This window comes from Gamsiella multidivaricata, assembly GCF_025024155.1.
Source record: "Gamsiella multidivaricata strain RSA 2152 chromosome Unknown BC939scaffold_3, whole genome shotgun sequence".
NCBI classification, from domain to species: Eukaryota; Fungi; Mortierellomycota; class Mortierellomycetes; order Mortierellales; family Mortierellaceae; genus Gamsiella; species Gamsiella multidivaricata.
In genome coordinates this window covers 371,837-388,477 of record NW_026251711.1, presented here as the reverse complement: position 1 = coordinate 388,477, position 16,641 = coordinate 371,837, and the positions used below count along the sequence as shown (strand labels likewise).

The following is a 16,641-nucleotide window of genomic DNA, read 5'->3' as shown; positions in this document are numbered from 1 at the left end:
CTCATGATGGATCCGATTTGAGGACGCTTTTTTTTGCACAGCCATAAATCGAAATTACGGGGCAGATAGACTAGTCGCACAAGTCCTCCCCCTCCCCTCGTTGCGAGAGCGTTTTGTGTTTGTTACACATGTCGCCTAAAATACATAGTCCACCGCGTAACAGTATGCGTACAGTAACAGTTGTACATCGTCTAGACAAATTCAATTGGTCTTGCTCTAATTTTTTTATTATTTTTTTGACGGCGACGCGTAACTTTTTTTTTTTTTTTTTTTTTTTTCGTAGCAGCAGGACAATGTTTTCATCATATCATTATTCTATCCTTCATCCACTGCCTATAGAATCAAACACCACCACCACTTCTGTGCTCTATTTCTCTCATCTATAGTATTGCATTCAGAGTTGAGTAGGCTGGGCGTGGACAGGCTCGGTGGTGTGAGTAGGCTTGGGGTGGAAAGGCTTAGTGTGAACAGGCTTAGTGTGAACAGGCTTGGGGTGAACAGGTTTGGGGCGAGCCTTGCCAGGGACGACTCTAACACGCTGCTTCAAAGTGCGCTTAGGATGGGGCTTCGAGTGAGGCTTGCCATGGGCAGGCTTGACAGGCTGGACAGGCTTGACAGGGTGTCTTGGCTCAAGCTTGCCGTGGGTGGGCTTGACAGGCTCAGGCTTGCCTTGGATGGGGTTAGCAGGCTTGACTGGCTCGCGCTTGCCATCGGCAGGATCAGCACGCTCCTCCAAATCGCGCTTGATGTGAGCCTCAGTAGGAGGCTCGTCGGAGCGGGGAGCCGGCTGAGGCTTGGCGTGGTGAGGCTTGCCATGGGCCGGATCGGAAGGCTCGGTAGGCTTGGGCTTGCCATGGGTGGGCTTGCCATGGGCGGGCTTGCCATGAATCGGCTTGACAGGCTGAACAGGCTTGGGTTCAACAGGCTCAACAGGTTCGCGCTTGCCATCGACGGGATCAGCACGCTCCTCCAAATCGCGCTTAATATGGGCCTCCTGCTGAGGCTTATTAGAGTGGGGAGTCGGCTGAGGCTTGCCGTGGTGGGGCTTGCCATGAGTGGGCTTGACAGACTCAGGCTTGACAGGCTCAGGCTTGCCTTGGATGGGTTTGGCAGGCTTGATTGGCTCGCGCTTGCCATCGACAGGGTCAGCACGCTCCTCCAAATCGCGCTTGATGTGGGCTTCCTGCTGAGGCTCGCTGGGGTGGGGCTTGTCATGAGTGGACTTGCCATGGGCCGGCTTGACATGGTGGGACGTCGGCTGAGCCTTGCCGTGGTGACCATGGGGGTTTCCATGTTGTTCGGGCTTGTTTGAATGAGGAGCAACCTGAGCAGGAGTAGGCACGACCCGTCCTCCAACTGCAGAAGCAGTGGGATGATCAATGGGGGCCGCAAGAGTCGACTGGAGCAAGGTCATGCTCACCAGGAGCGAAAGAATCACGGAAGAGGAGATGATCTTCATGGTCGTAGAAGTAGTAATGGTAGTAGTGGTGGTGGTGGTGGTAGCTGTAGAGGTTGTGTGAAGCAAAAGAAGATGAGGTTGATGATCAGTAAGAAGAGGGTGATTGCAAGCTTTTTATACAAAGTGCTGCACTAGCGAGGTCGCTTCCTCCCTTCATGGATCCATGGATGCCAAGACGTACTCTGGCTTTCGGTACTCAACTGCTGGATAAGGAGATACCATATTGCAACTGCTGGTGTAGTATGTGGGTCAGACACAGACTCAAGGTAGTCCAGAGCCCTATCTGCGTCCTTGATGTGGTTGTAGAGTGGCGACTAGACTAAAAACGGCCATTCAGAGTCGAGTGGACACACCTCGCGTGCACCCAAGTCAGGCACAGAGTTCTGGTTCACTAAATTAAAATGAATGCTAACAATCAATGGATCAAGGACCTTGAAGACTCCTCCTTGCAGTCAGTCTCTGCAGCTGCTGTTGTTGCTATTGCTATTGTTATTGCTATTGCTATTGCTATTGCTATTGCTGTTGCTGTTGCTGTTGCTGTTGCTGTTGCTGTTGCTGTTGCTGTTGCTGTTGCTGTTGCTGTTGCTGTTGCTGTTGCTGTTGCTGCACTCGCAGTATAACACATTGGAATGGGTGTGTCATGTCATAGGTAATTTGCAACATGCACTATCGGCTTGGCTTTAGAGAAGATATATCCATATGAGGGGCAAACTAGTACACTCCACTGGTAATCCTATAAACGGCCCTTCCCTCCCTTCAGGGACAATTACAGATGCAACGGACACGGCCCACAGCGTTTCATTTGCATGGATAAACGAAGGGAACAGGCTTCTACATGATAGTAAAAATAGTAGGACGGACCATCTTGGCCATGGCTGTTGGCTGGGCCTATCGGAAATTATAATGCACTTCAGCCAGACACGACAAAGACAGGGTCTCGGCCAAAGATCGGGTCCAGCAAAAGTCAGATAGGCTATTGTACAATAAAGCAGGAGCTTAATATGTACCTCCACCCTGCATCGACCAGGATTTTACATGTGCCTCTACCCTGCATTCACCGGGAAATTTACCCATTCCACATACACCATCTCCGTGGGCTGTGGCCATGTACGCAGGCACTCATCAGCGAGTAAACCGAGCTCCCTCCCTATTTTGATTTATTAGGCTGTTTTTTCCATTGCAGGTTCCAGTTATGCAATTATGTGGTATACATTGCCCTGTACCGTCTACGTCCATGTCCAGGCGGGCCACTCGTCTATGGCAGAACCGCTCGTCGCTATATTTAACATGGTTTTTCATGGTTGTCAACATAACATATCAAACCTACAGAGATGGTTCAATAAGGGCCCGTAACAAAACAACTCTGTCAAGGGCTGTTGCAGATTGATAGGCAGACTCAGGCGATGGACCAAGGCAGACTGTAAGACGCTATTAGATGGCACACCACCATCGACTCGCGAAAGACGTTCACCTCTCTCGACCCGGCCTTGTGTGTCAGAGAACGAAGGAAACAAGCGTGTGTGTGGCGCCAAGGGTCTTTTGGAATCAGATGCAAGACTTTGTCGAGTCCAAGGCTTGGTCAAGTCCATTGGATCATCACTTCTCGCGCTGTAAATCACTAGCACCTCTCCTTCGCGAAGTTTAGCCTATCTCCAGGTACATGTACAACAGCGGTGCGTTCGCTCAAGTACCTGGGGTGCTTAACTTTGTCACTCATACGATATAGCCCAAAATTCGAGTAGATCTAGAGAACCAGACACTTTCTCTCATAATGTGTATGCAAACCCTCTTCCACTTCCCGATCGCTTTTATTCTCGTCCATTGCTGCTGACCGTTGCGGACAGTGGTTGTTGGCGAAGCAAGGTGCGGAGATGGCACGAGCAGCTCGGGCGTTCATTCCTCTCGTACTAAGTTCAGTTACTCTTGCAACAACATCTCATCAGTAGGGTAAACCTAACCTGTTGTTGCCAGCAGCCATCGCGAGTACGCAGGATTCGATGTAAGGTTTTGAGGTTGTGCCTGAATAAAAGGAAGGTCGAAGCCAGCGCGGTCTTTAGTTCCTTGTTCCAGTTGAACAAGAAGACCGTTGTGCTGACCACTCGCTACAGTGTGTGTAGTTTGTGCGTTAGACCCTTGTATTCAGTGTGGAACACAAATTATTCGAGTATTCAGATTGGGAGTTTCCTTACTCCATACAGCTGTAAAAGAACTATTTCCTCGAGCAACACTGTCCCACGACGGTCTAAGCCCAGCTCACGTTCCTTATTAATGAGTGAAAAATCCAACGCTAACTGAATTCTGCTTCAGTATAGGGGGTGCGTTGTTGGTTGTAGATCTGGTGTTGGTCGCAGCGGTGGTACTGGTGATATTGGGCAGGGTCGATGAAGGAAATTGGGACGACACTCTCCGTGAGGGGATCGTTTAGAACCAGGAGAGTTATGTTTCTCTTGGACGTATTACTTAGACAGCGGGCTGCCATGGTCAACATTTGCGGACCCACAAGACTCCGTGACCCTAGTCCAATCTCTTCATTATTCATCGCTTTCGATCCCGCTCTTTGTTCGAACCCATTGAGTGCTTTAGTTTGTGCTCTTGACCATCACTTTTAATTTGTGAACTTGTCATGGACAAAGACTGCTCTGTATATTGTGTTAAGAAAGCGCAATCCCTGCGCTAAAAGATTAGCAATAAATAAAGACAAGGCACCGTTGTTAATCCCCTAATTGCTCCACATTCGCGTCTCCAGCAAGCAAAAAGACAGTCGCCGAATCGACTGGCTTTGCTGACTGTACAGCGAGAGAATCGGTCGTGGCGACGGTATTGATCATACTGTGGTTTGACGGCACCTTGAGTTTATGCGCCACGGACGCCATGCTAATGAGCTTTTTGCTTGCCTCGCGGAAGCTCAAAGGTGGAATCGGCTCGCCCACAGCGCCGCGTTGCTGTAATAGACGCGTATTTATCCTGCTTAAGCCTTGCACGTCCTGGATAGAGGTATTTGGCACTGTAAGTCTGTCATGCATCGAACTCCAATGCAGGCGCACCTGATAGCGATCCTTCTCTTCTATGACCTGCCACACGCGAACAGACTTATCGCCACAGCCGGTTGCGAAATAGGTGCCGTTTGGAGTAGCGTTCCAGGCGATACTTGCGATTAGTCCATGGAAGCCTTGAACAACTGTCAAACATTGACCCGAATTCACATCCCACAGCCGCACCGTCCAGTCCCAACTTCCCGAAGCGACCTGCTGGCCGCTGGGCGAATACACCACGCTCGTAACTAAGCCGGTATGACCGCTTAAGATGGGACCGGGTACACCGGTTTGCGTATCCCACAGTCGCACAGTTTTGTCCCAACTACCCGAGGCGATTTGCTGGCCGCTGGGTGAATACACCACGCTTGTAACGCAGGAGGTATGGCCGCTTAAGATGAGTCCGGGCGCACTAGTTTGCGCGTCCCACAGTCGCACCATCCCGTCGTAACTGCTTGAAGCGATCTGCTGGCCGCTGGGCGAATACACCACACTCGTAACATTGTCGGTATGGCCGCTTAAGATGGGACCGGGTGCACCGGTTTGCGCATCCCACAGTCGCACCGTGTTGTCGTAACTGCCCGAGGCGATTTGCTGACCACTGGGTGAATACACCACGCTTGTAACGCAGGAGGTATGGCCGCTTAAGATGAGACCGGGTGCACCGGTTTGCGCGTTCCACAGTCGCACCGTCCAATCCCAACTTCCCGAGGCGATTTGATGGCCGCTTGGCGAATAGACCACGCTCGTAACATTGCCGGCATGGCCGCTTAAGATGAGACCGGATTCACCAGTTTGCGCATCCCACAATCGCACCGTCCAGTCGTAACTGCCCGAGGCGATCTGCTGACCGCTGGTCGAGTATACCACGCTCTCAACGTAGTTGGTATGGCCACTTAAGATGGGACCGGATGTACCGATTTGCGCGTCCCACAGTCGCACCGTGTAGTCCTGACTTCCCGAGGCGATCTGCTGGCCACTGGGCGAATACACCACGCTCTCAACAACGTTGGTATGGCCGCTTAAGATGAGGCCGGGTGCACCGGTTTGCACATCCCACATTCGCACCGTCCTGTCGTGACTTCCCGAGGCGATCTGCTGGCCGCTGGGCGAATACACCACGCTTTCGACAACGTTGGTATGGCCGCTTAAGACGAGACTGGGCGCACCAGACTGCGCATCCCATAGTTGCACCGTGCAGTCATAACTGCCCGAGGCGATCTGCTGGCCGCTGGGCGAATACACCACACTCGTAACATGGGAGGCATGGCCGCTTAAGATGAGACCGGGTGCACCGGTTTGCGCATCCCACAGTCGCACCGTGTTGTCGTAACTGCCCGAGGCAATCTGCTGGCCGCTAGGAGAATACACTACGCTTGTAACGCATGAAGTATGGCCGCTTAAGATGAGACCGGGTGCACTGGTTTGTGCGTCCCACAGCCGCACCGTCTCATCGTAACTGCTCGAGGCGATCTCCAGGCCGCTGGGTGAATACACCGCGCTCGTAACAATGTCGGTATGGCCGCTTAAGATGAGACCAGGTGCGCCGGTTTGCGCATCCCACAGTCGCACCGTCGTGTCCTGACTTCCCGAGGCGATCTGCTGGCCGCTGGGCGAATACACCACGCTCGTAACTGACCCGGTATGGCCGCGCAAGGTGTGGGCTTTTGCCCAAGTCGAAGTGTCATACACGCCGATTGTGCCGTCGTTGAGACCAACCGCACAGAACTTCCCATCTGGTGAATACGCGCAGGATCTCACCCCGCTTTCTTCTAAGAGGTACGGCCATTCGCCAAACTGCACACCCGCCATCTGTGCGTTGCTCAAATTGGCCTGACGCAGCCAAATATTGCGAAGATTGACTTTTCTCAAATCTGCCCCTTGCAGCTGAGCAGAATCGAATTGCCCGCCACTCAGGTCCGCTCCTGGAATCTGGATGCCTTTCAGATCTGCGCCGTTAAACAGGATCCCAGCTCTGACCAATATCGTGATCGCATTGGCTGCTGCCTTGCGTGCCTCTTTGTTGATTTTGGAGCATTCGATCGTGGCGAGCAGCTGCTGCTTGAAGAGAGGTTCCTGTCGGACACGCTCTGTTAAAAAGTGCAGAATCGACGGCTCGCCCACAAAGCGTTTCCGTGCCAAGGGCGAATCGAGCACGGCCTGTTCAATGGCTGCTATGGGTTCCTCAATAGTATCCTGGCTTTCATAGCTCATGATGGAATGAACGCTCCCTCGACGCGGCAGAGTTTGAAGTATGGTCGCGTGACTTGCGCTCTCTCCGTTTCGTGGCTCAAACACTGCTCGGGCCAAACAGTATTCCAGTAGCGATTTATGAATAAACCGGTACTGATTGCCGCTGCGCGTCAGAGGACAGGCTTCCAGCAGAAGCTGGTTCTCGTCTTCTCGGGAGAAAAACTGTTCCTTCCACGTCCCTTTGTCTCGTTTGCGCGAATAGGCCACCACCGGATTACCTGCCTGATGTTTATAGATTGCACTAGCCAAATCCTTGAGAAAATCCATGCCGTCCTGAGTAAAGTCTTCGTCGTTCAGCTTCTCAAAATTTGCCCTTGCTTGAGGGCTCAAGTCTTTGTTCCCAAGCCGCTTCTTGCCTCGCTCCAGCCACTGTTCCACAAACTGGTCATACAATGCGACTCTAGTGACCCTGACGGCCGAGAGGTCTTGTCCCGGATCCACCATGCGCGGCAATACCTCCATGGATAGGGTCAACATAAACGGGTTCTTGACCAGGTCTTGCAGGCTGGGAATCAGATTAAGAGCATTCAAGTAGTCCGCCACCTGCCAGAGCGGGCTCGTCGTGGACACATATTTCATTATGTATTCTTGTATTTGATCCATAGAGAATGGTGCAATGACTGCCTCTTGAAATACTGGCTCTGCTTGGTGATTGTGGTTTGCTGGCTGGAACCGATCCCGATAATCGAGCCCAAGATACTCGCTGCGGCAGCTAATGATCATCTGAGCGCTCCATCCTCCCACCTGATTCAGTCCGTTGCTCGTGTACAGGTTGTGTGTCTGCTGGCTCTCATCATACCCATCACAAATCAAGATGAATTTGCGGTGGTCTCTCAGCTCTCGGATCTGGGGTTCGGTAAACTCTGCCTTCCGTAGGTGTTTGGCGATCAGATCCTGTTCTGGCTTGTCGATTGCAGGCAGGCTGATAAAGAGCGGGATTCTGCCTTCCCTCTTCTTATAGGCATCCCACAAGTCGCACTCGAGATGCCGGTTAAATGTCGACTTGCCTCCACCGGAATCACCCAGCAAGAGCATCACCTTACGGTCACTGTTCAGGAAGCCTTCAACTTCTTTTGTCAAGTCAAACAGGTTGTCATCGGACGCTTGCAGGTTAGCCTTGGCTTGAGGGGGGATGTACACGGCGTCGTCTCGTTCCTTCAGTCGCTGCTTTCTTAATCGTCTCAGGTCGGCTTCAACGTCGGGCTTGTTCTGGACACGATCAAGCAGTGATGGGGACGAGGTGGCTGGCGGAGCGACCTTGAGGGGATGTAACCTCCGGTCTTCTTTTCTGCACTCTTGATAAAAAGTCCTTTTTGTCTGATCGCCATTCGATTCCAGCTCTTGCAGCAGGGGTTCGACACCTACACCATATATGTGTTGCACAGGTCAAAATAGACCGTGGCAAATGCCATTAGTACTCGCTGGTAGTGAACTCCATCCTTTGCAATAAGACAATGGTCTCTTGTGCATCTTCTTCATTATAGTACATACCTGGCATAGCTGAGCCAAATGTCGAAGCCAACTGCATAAGGATGTGAAGGATCCATTGCTTGACAAGGGCTTGCTGTCCCCACACCGCATCGTTTCGGTACATCTCTCCCAGAAACGCAACAGCGCCTTGACGAGACTCGATGTCCCACAGTGGATTGGCGGCAAGATCCCCCAGGCGCTGGCATACTCCTAGTTGAAAGGCCAGGTCACGTCGGCAAGGCGCTTCACAGACCAAGGTCTTGAACTTGGCGAGTTGACCATCCCGAAGCAGTGTGTCTGTTCCGCGTAGTGCTGTATACCAGGCACGTTTCCAGTTGAAACTGAGACCGACCTTGAGAGACTCCAACAGCCCTTGTCCACTCTCGGCCAGTGCGCTCACACCTTCATAGCCGATCTTCGCCACCTGGATCACCTCCCCTAGTCCCTCCTGAAGATGTCCGAGTCCTGTGATGAAGCCATTGACGTCCAGACCTTTTACGGCACTAACTATCCCCGAGACACCCTTCAAAACGATTCCAGTGCGCCGCATCGTTGCTTGCCAAGGTGATTCGTTGTCTGGGACACACTGCAGCGCTTGGAAGGCATAGGCTGCCTGGTACACCAAGTAAGGGTCGCTGCTGCCTTGCAGCTCATTCAAATAGGTAGAGAGTGGCTCGTGCAGCTCTTCACGCTTTAAGCCTGAGACCTTGGTATTGGCCATGGCATCCAGAACATTGGACACTGCGAGTGTCAGCTGGTAGATATGTACCGGAGACTGATTGTGAGTGTCTTGTAGGCGGGTATTGAGGTTGCGCAGGATCGTGACTAGGTCATCCGAGTCGAGGTAGCCCTCGGGTGCGCTTTGGACCAACTGCGCCAACCCTTCGAGGGACTGCACATCCAGCAGGCTGGACTTGCCAACGCCATTGACAAACAGCTTTAGTAGAGAGTGGAAATATTCCTTTTCAAGAACCGGGCCCAGGCATACAACTTCTGCGACGGCCTTGGCATCCTTGAGCTCATCGCGAGTGAATGCTCGGATCACATCTGTCGCCAGCGTCCTGAGTCTCTCCTTCTCCTCTGCATTCTGCTCTGTGGATTTCACCCAATTTCCTGCGGCTGGTTCAAAGACCTCTTCAGGTGACGGCGTCACTTGCAGAAGGCCAAGGCAGTAGGCGAGCTGGGATGTATCGCTGAGCCGCTCATCTGCCTCTGGCAGCGCGATCTTGACGGTGGGCTGACGCATGTCATCAGGAAAGATATCCTCAGAGACCCGTGCCATGTCGCGGCAGGCACTGTCGGTGGCAGAGGAACTTACAGGACCTGGATCTTTTGTAGGATGCACATGGCTGATGAAGTCAGAGGACAGTCAACAAAGTGAGAGATACATTAGGTGCGACGTACGATATAGTCGGCTAATACGAACAGGTAGAGAGCAGGTACCTGTCACTTACCCCCACTTTTCTGCCCTCCTATAGCTGACCTGTGCCATTTCGCTATATCCTAAGCTCTCCAATAGGTCGGCATGCTTGAAGCAGACGCCGGCGAATCCATCGCGCAGGGTTTGATCCTCGACTGACAGGGGAGTTGTAAAAGTCTTTCTCGCTGCTCTTTTCATCCGGGATAACGCAGCCTCCGCATCGTCGCACAACACTAAAGCGATTTCCCGATCCTTGGTTTTGCGTGCATTCTCCACGTAGATGTTGGTGAGTTCCAGTTCCTTTTGTGGTGAGAGAGCCTTTCGCAGTGACGAAAAATTTCTGGCAAACATGTTGCTTCTCTGAGGGGATTTCTCCTGTTATGATAGAGCAGATGGCGGCGATATTAGTGACCCTGTGGGTCGATTGATATGCCTGTGCGAATAACCAGTATACATACTTATGCTTGACAGACACTTCAGTAACACAATGGGGACCAATAAGGCGCCGTGGGCTGGTATACTACAGATGTAGAGACAGCAGAATGAGCTATCGTAAATCAAAACATTAATATCCATGAACTATATCATATGTGGTTGCTCGGCCATGTGATGGGGTCCCACCTCGGAAGTGTGTATTCGACTCCTGTTTCCTTTGATTGGATGCAGAGGTAGCCCTGAAGATTTGTCCTCTTCGTGCCTCCTAACAGCGATACTAACTGCCCATCGTGAAGCATGCAGGGTTAATAACCTTATAACATGCTTATAAGCCACTATCGACTGACAAGAAACAGTGCCTCACCTCAACAGGAATTTGTTTCTCGAGACCTTGAGATCTTTAACCAGCCGAGGAGATGGTCCGTCCCTGTGCAATGTTTTCTACTCCAACTCTTTGTTTAAGACGGTCTGCATATGAACAAGGCGGCCGAGTGGAGTGATATTCGCTTCCCTCGTCACTTCTAGCAGAGATTCCTATGATCATGAAAGAAAAGATTACTATCCATTGCACATCTAGCACTAACACTCTTGACTCGACTGTGGTTGTTCAGGTGCATTCTGGGATGGGGCTTTGGCAGATAAACTGTGTCTTTGATACCAATGAGTCGACGCTGGGCTGTGCTTATTGAGATTGAACAGAGACGTATGAGAGACAGACAGAAGAGCGGGAAAGCAGAGACGTGCGAGGGACAGACAGAAGAGTGAGAAAAGATGAAAAAGATAAGAGGCGGTTCCTGATGGATTGAGGGAGGGAGAATCTGGGAAGAAAGGAAAGTGGGAAAGTGGGAAAGAGGGGAAAAGAGTGCAAAGACACAAAACCATCGTTGCAGCATCCGCCAAACGGAACCATGCTTGTAGTCAGATTACTCCCTCGCCCTCGTGTAACGAGTAAGTGGGCTCTCGGATGCAAAGGAGAGAACACTGGGAAGTGTGCAATTAGCCACCACGATGTTCCATGCTCATCCTTTCTCGCCGCTTCAGCATCATTCTGACTTTGAGGCGTTCGTCCATAATCCAACGGACGATAGCTTCGGGCCATTGGCTGTTCAGGCAGGCCCAAATACCAACTATCCGAATGAATGGTGCAGAACGAGGGAGGAATGCAAGCGAGAGTGCTAGGGATGGGGGTAAGACTAATGGGAGCAGAGGAAAGCGACGACAAGCCGATCATCTTCTCTGCAAACGAGGGTGATACAAGTAGAACGTGCACCCCAATTGGCTCCTTTGCGGTGGTGCACTCATTGTGATTAGCCCGAAGCACAGATGGAGACAAGCGGCCGTCCTCCTAAGCCCATAGCGCGCATCCTATATACCATAGTCCATATATCGTGCATGTTCCACGCGGCTGCTCTTATTTTTTATTATTCTTTTGACGCGATGCATATCGTACCCTGTAGCGCACAGCAGACAATGCTCAGACTCTCATTTTGTTTATTCTTCATCTACTGTATGTTAACCAACCACTACCTCTATGTCTTGTCTCTGTTATGTATGGTATTGCATCTAGGGATGGGCAGGCTCGGGATGAGCAGGCTTGGGATGAGCAGGCTCGGGATGAGCAGGCTTTCCAAGGTGTCCAGGCTTGCCATGGACGGGCTTGTCATGGGCAGGCTTGACAGGGTGTCTTGGCTCAGGCTTGCTGTGACTAGGCTTGACAGGCTGAACAGGCTTGGGCTCGACAGGCTCGCGCTTGCCATCGACGGGATCAGCACGCTCCTCCAAATCGCGCTTGATGTGAGGCTCCTGCCGAGGCTTGCCGTGGTGGAGCTTGCCATGACCCGGCTTGACAGGGTCTCTTGGCTCAGGCTTGCCGTGGCTATGCTTGACGGGCTGAATAGGCTTGGGTTCGACAGGCTCAACAGGCTCGCGCTTGCCAGCGACGGGATCAGCACGCTCCTCCAAATCACGCTTGATGTGAGCTTCCTGCTGAGGCTCGCTGGAGTGGGGAGCCGGCTGAGGCTTGCCGTGGTGGGGCTTGCCATGAGTGGACTTGCCATGGGCCGGCTTGACATGGTGGGACGTCGGCTGAGCCTTGCCGTGGTGACCATGGGGGTTTCCATGTTGTTCGGGCTTGTTTGAATGAGGAGCAACCTGAGCAGGAGTAGGCACGACCCGTCCTCCAACTGCAGAAGCAGTGGGATGATCAATGGGGGCCGCAAGAGTCGACTGGAGCAAGGTCATGCTCACCAGGAGCGAAAGAATCACGGAAGAGGAGATGATCTTCATGGTCGTAGAAGTAGTAATGGTAGTAGTGGTGGTGGTGGTGGTAGCTGTAGAGGTTGTGTGAAGCAAAAGAAGATGAGGTTGATGATCAGTAAGAAGAGGGTGATTGCAAGCTTTTTATACAAAGTGCTGCACTAGCGAGGTCGCTTCCTCCCTTCATGGATCCATGGATGCCAAGACGTACTCTGGCTTTCGGTACTCAACTGCTGGATAAGGAGATACCATATTGCAACTGCTGGTGTAGTATGTGGGTCAGACACAGACTCAAGGTAGTCCAGAGCCCTATCTGCGTCCTTGATGTGGTTGTAGAGTGGCGACTAGACTAAAAACGGCCATTCAGAGTCGAGTGGACACACCTCGCGTGCACCCAAGTCAGGCACAGAGTTCTGGTTCACTAAATTAAAATGAATGCTAACAATCAATGGATCAAGGACCTTGAAGACTCCTCCTTGCAGTCAGTCTCTGCAGCTGCTGTTGTTGCTATTGCTATTGTTATTGCTATTGCTATTGCTATTGCTATTGCTGTTGCTGTTGCTGTTGCTGTTGCTGTTGCTGTTGCTGTTGCTGTTGCTGTTGCTGTTGCTGTTGCTGTTGCTGTTGCTGTTGCTGTTGCTGTTGCTGTTGCTGTTGCTGTTGCTGTTGCTGTTGCTGTTGCTGTTGCTGTTGCTGTTGCTGTTGCTGTTGCTGTTGCTGTTGCTGTTGCTGTTGCTGTTGCTGTTGCTGTTGCTGTTGCTGTTGCTGTTGCTGTTGCTGTTGCTGTTTCTGTTGCTGTTGTTGTTGCTGTTGCTACACCCGCAGTATAACACATTGGAATGGGTGTGTCATGTCATAGGCAATGTGCGATATGCACCATTGACTCAGCTTTAGAGAAGAAGATATCCATGTGCGGGACAAACTAGTACACTCCACTGGTAATCCTATAAACGGCCCTTCCCTCCCTTCAGGGACAATTACAGATGCAACGGACACGGCCCACAGCGTTTCATTTGCATGGATAAACAAAGAGAACAGGCTTCTACATGATAGTAAAAATAGTGGGACAAACCATCTTGGCCATGGCTGTTGGCTGGGCCAATCGGAAATTACAATGCACTTCAGCCAGATGCGACTGAGCCAGGGTCTCGGCCGAAGATCGGGTCCAACAAAAGTCAGATAGGCTATTGTACAATAAAGCAGGAGCTTAATTTGTACCTCCTCCTTGCATCGACCAGGATATTTATCCATTCCACGTACACCATCTCCGTGGGCTGTGGCGATGTCTGCAGATACTCATCAGCGAGTAAACCGAAATCCCTCCTTATTTTGATTTATTAGGTTGTTTTTTCCATTGCAGGTTCCAGTTATGCAGTTATGTGGTATACACTGTCCTACACCGTCTACGTTCATGCCCAGGCGGACCATTCGTCTATGGTAGAAACCCCCTGTCGACGGCAAGAGTCGGGAGCAGTCCATCTCGCTATATTTAACACGGTTCCTCATGGTTGTCAACATAACATATCAACCCCCAGAGATGGTTTAATAAGGGCTGCAACAGATCTTGAAAGAGTTGACCTGTTACGAGATTGATAGACAGGCTCAGGGGATGAACAAGGGTGAACTGTAAGACGCTATTAGATGGCACACCACCGCAGACTCGCGGAAGATGTTCACCTCTCTCGGCCTGGCCTTGTGCGTCAGAGAACGAAGGAAACAAGCGTGTGTGTGGCACCAAGGATCTTCAGGTCGCAATAGATGGCCGACTGGTGTATGTACACAGAGAATATGGAGCAGCTGGCGGTAGATCGAGAACGCGCGATACACAAGAGGCGTCCATCAGGAATCGTGTCCTAGACTCAGCCTCGTGCTAGACATGTCTTTTCTCCGCGATTTTAGGTTACTCTCAGGTACATGCGCAAAATAGATGAATCTGTTTAAGTATCTCGACTGCTTTATATGGTCGCTCATATGTAATGGGCTTAATGCTGGTAAATCTAGAGAACTAAACACTTTTTCGTCATATTGTACATATGCAAATTCTTTTCTACTTCCCAACCCCATTTATTCTCATCTGCCGGTACTGTTCGTTGTGGACAGTAGCTGTGCTGTACAGCAATTCCCCAAGATACAGACAAGCGCAGGATGCTCGTATTCTGCAAGTGAAATGCGATGGAATGTGCTGAGGGACCAAGAATAGGCACTATTTGATGGGAGAGTTTATCCAGTTGCGGTTGTCTACTTGGCTTTTCACTGACGGCAAAGAAAAGACTTCAAAACTTGAAAAGCCCCAGCTAGGAAGCTAGGAGGACATTTGGCGGAAGTCTTTTGCCGACGACTGGAACAATGCCGCGGTTTGTTATCATCAACCAATGCCAAAAGACGAGGACCGAGAGGATGGGGTATCGAGACAAAGACAGAACTCGTTCGACTAGAAGATCAGCTCAAGCAGCAACATCTGCCCTGCGTAAAATAGGACGAAAATCAAGGGAGCCGGAGAGGATAAGATACTGTCCGTCCGCATGGGCAATACTGATGGATACTCCGAGGATCAAAAACCTTTTTCGAGGAGCTTGTTTGGCGCGAGCCCTTCTAGGTTACTTATGATGAATAAGGATGTTGTGGAGATGTTTGATGATAGCGGTGATGTGTCGGCACCGCCTTCGAACAATGTTTCAGATATTTTTCGGCGTAGGTGTATCAAAACATGGGGCAGAGGATGGGCATATATCACAAATGGCCGTTGTTGGAGCAGACGCTAATACGCAATAAAAATACTATTTTCCATCATTGGACACTTCGTGGTTCCTGCGCCATAGATGCCGGGAAGTCTGGTCCAAAAGGAAGAAGGGGCGGAAACAAAGACCTATGTGATTTTCCCACACGAGTACATCCTCAGAACACAGACCCACAGACCGGATCATAAAAGCGTACGCTCGATTACGCCTTTTGTTCCCTCCCCTTCCTCACCTCCCCTCTCTTTGCAATCCCGCTTTGTTTCCGTTCCACCATCATCTCCTCCACCTGCACTCTCCCCCAGGCTACACTTTAATCCTCCACAGTCAACGCTGCTCCAGCGGGATCAAGCGCCAATGACGGCTGATGATCACCGGTAAACCCCTTTTATTTCCAATATCTCGAGTGCTGTGCTGATTTGCTGTGCTTACTGCTGCGCAAATGGGCCACAGTGCGCATTGAAAGTGCATTTCTGTCCTACGCTAGGATGATCCACATGCTGCTGTTTTTCCACCGACATGTCTATCTGGAAGGTTACTGTGGCACGCCTGGAAACCTATTGTTTGTCACAGTAACTGCTTTAAGGCATATCACCCGATAAAATAAACGGGATGTAATGAAGACAGGCGTGCACTTCCCAACGACAATGTAAACGTCAAAGTGGCCAGGCCTTTGCTAAGCTATTTTTTTTAAGATGGGATGCTTACTAGTCTAAGGGAAAGGGTTTCAAGTGGAATAAGAAAGAACCAGGTATAGCGCTTATGCTGCTTTCTGCATTCCTTCTGGATCATATCATTCCGCAACTTGTGGGGTACTCTTTTGGGCGTAGTCTACTTGCACACGAAGAAACCCGCGTTACAGCAGCATGTTCGTCCCTTGGCTTCAAATCACAGTGGTGGGTCCATTCCTTGAACTGCTCGAGAATCGTGTTACGGATTGTACTTTGGGCCAGCTCCTTTATGTCAATACTCGCGCCCGCTGCTGCTTCGTTAAGCACCAGGATGTAGGTGTCAGGACCTGCAAACATACGCTTTTTTTTTTTTTGCCTGCCGATAGCTACGCGGCCTTGACCCTAGTTATTGGCTTTAAACCAAAATCTTCGGTAATACTGTGTTGCAATTTTTGTCTCCATGAAACCATGCGGTCAGTAGCACCGTCTTTAGTTATTCAGCTGCGCAACAGGCCTACAACATGCTCACTTCACCGATTATGGAGACCGCACTCGACTAGGTCCCTCCGCATTGATACCGCCGTCAAGGCCGCTGCCCTGCTTAGTCATAAACAAATTGTTGCATGCCATCTATATCAAATAGTACTCTGCCCTTGCGTCTTCTCGTGGTCAATGTCTTCTTACGTTTAGGTGCCTACCTTGTGTGTGCTATACACACTCGACTTTGCTCTGCAGCCGTCTGCTCTAGGTAAAGCTGTGGTAATAGCTCGTGAACTGCCTCCTATTGATCGATGACTGTGCATGATCTTGTTATGCTGTGCTCAAAAATAGAGTTGGTTGGGAAGCAGTGGCTTTGACTGTAAACAGAACCCGCTTTTTTCTTTTTGGAGAGGCCACCCACCTCACACCT

The 16,641-nt window shown here is 50.9% G+C and overlaps 4 protein-coding genes across 4 annotated transcripts; 1 reads left to right on the top strand and 3 right to left on the bottom strand.

Annotated features, from left to right (window-relative positions):
- Window positions 1-394: 394 nt before the first annotated feature.
- On the bottom strand, window positions 395-1,459 carry BC939DRAFT_498684 (uncharacterized protein; the record flags this gene model as incomplete). The annotated part of the gene is made up of 1 exon (XM_051559848.1): window positions 395-1,459. The coding sequence occupies one exon, from the start codon at window positions 1,457-1,459 to the stop codon at window positions 395-397; it is 1,065 nt and encodes a 354-aa protein (XP_051417194.1).
- A 513-nt stretch (window positions 1,460-1,972) lies between these two features.
- Window positions 1,973-2,758, bottom strand: BC939DRAFT_498683 (uncharacterized protein; the record flags this gene model as incomplete). Its single annotated transcript, XM_051559847.1, has 2 exons — window positions 1,973-2,067; window positions 2,683-2,758. The coding sequence occupies 2 exons, from the start codon at window positions 2,756-2,758 to the stop codon at window positions 1,973-1,975; spliced, it is 171 nt and encodes a 56-aa protein (XP_051417193.1).
- Window positions 2,759-11,801: 9,043 nt separating this feature from the next.
- On the top strand, window positions 11,802-12,428 carry BC939DRAFT_436151 (uncharacterized protein). Its single transcript, XM_051553568.1, has one exon. The coding sequence runs from the start codon at window positions 11,903-11,905 to the stop codon at window positions 12,206-12,208; it is 306 nt and encodes a 101-aa protein (XP_051417192.1). The 5' UTR covers window positions 11,802-11,902; the 3' UTR covers window positions 12,209-12,428.
- A 440-nt stretch (window positions 12,429-12,868) lies between these two features.
- BC939DRAFT_472818 (uncharacterized protein) lies at window positions 12,869-13,590 on the bottom strand (the record flags this gene model as incomplete). Its single annotated transcript, XM_051558303.1, has 3 exons — window positions 12,869-13,138; window positions 13,398-13,509; window positions 13,544-13,590. The coding sequence occupies 3 exons, from the start codon at window positions 13,588-13,590 to the stop codon at window positions 12,869-12,871; spliced, it is 429 nt and encodes a 142-aa protein (XP_051417191.1).
- Between the last annotated feature and the right edge of the window lie 3,051 nt (window positions 13,591-16,641).

Excerpts from the sequence above, each read along its gene's own strand:
- BC939DRAFT_436151 (XM_051553568.1), top strand. The coding sequence starts at position 11,903 with ATGACCCGGCTTGACAGGGTCTCTTGGCTCAGGCTTGCCGTGGCTATG.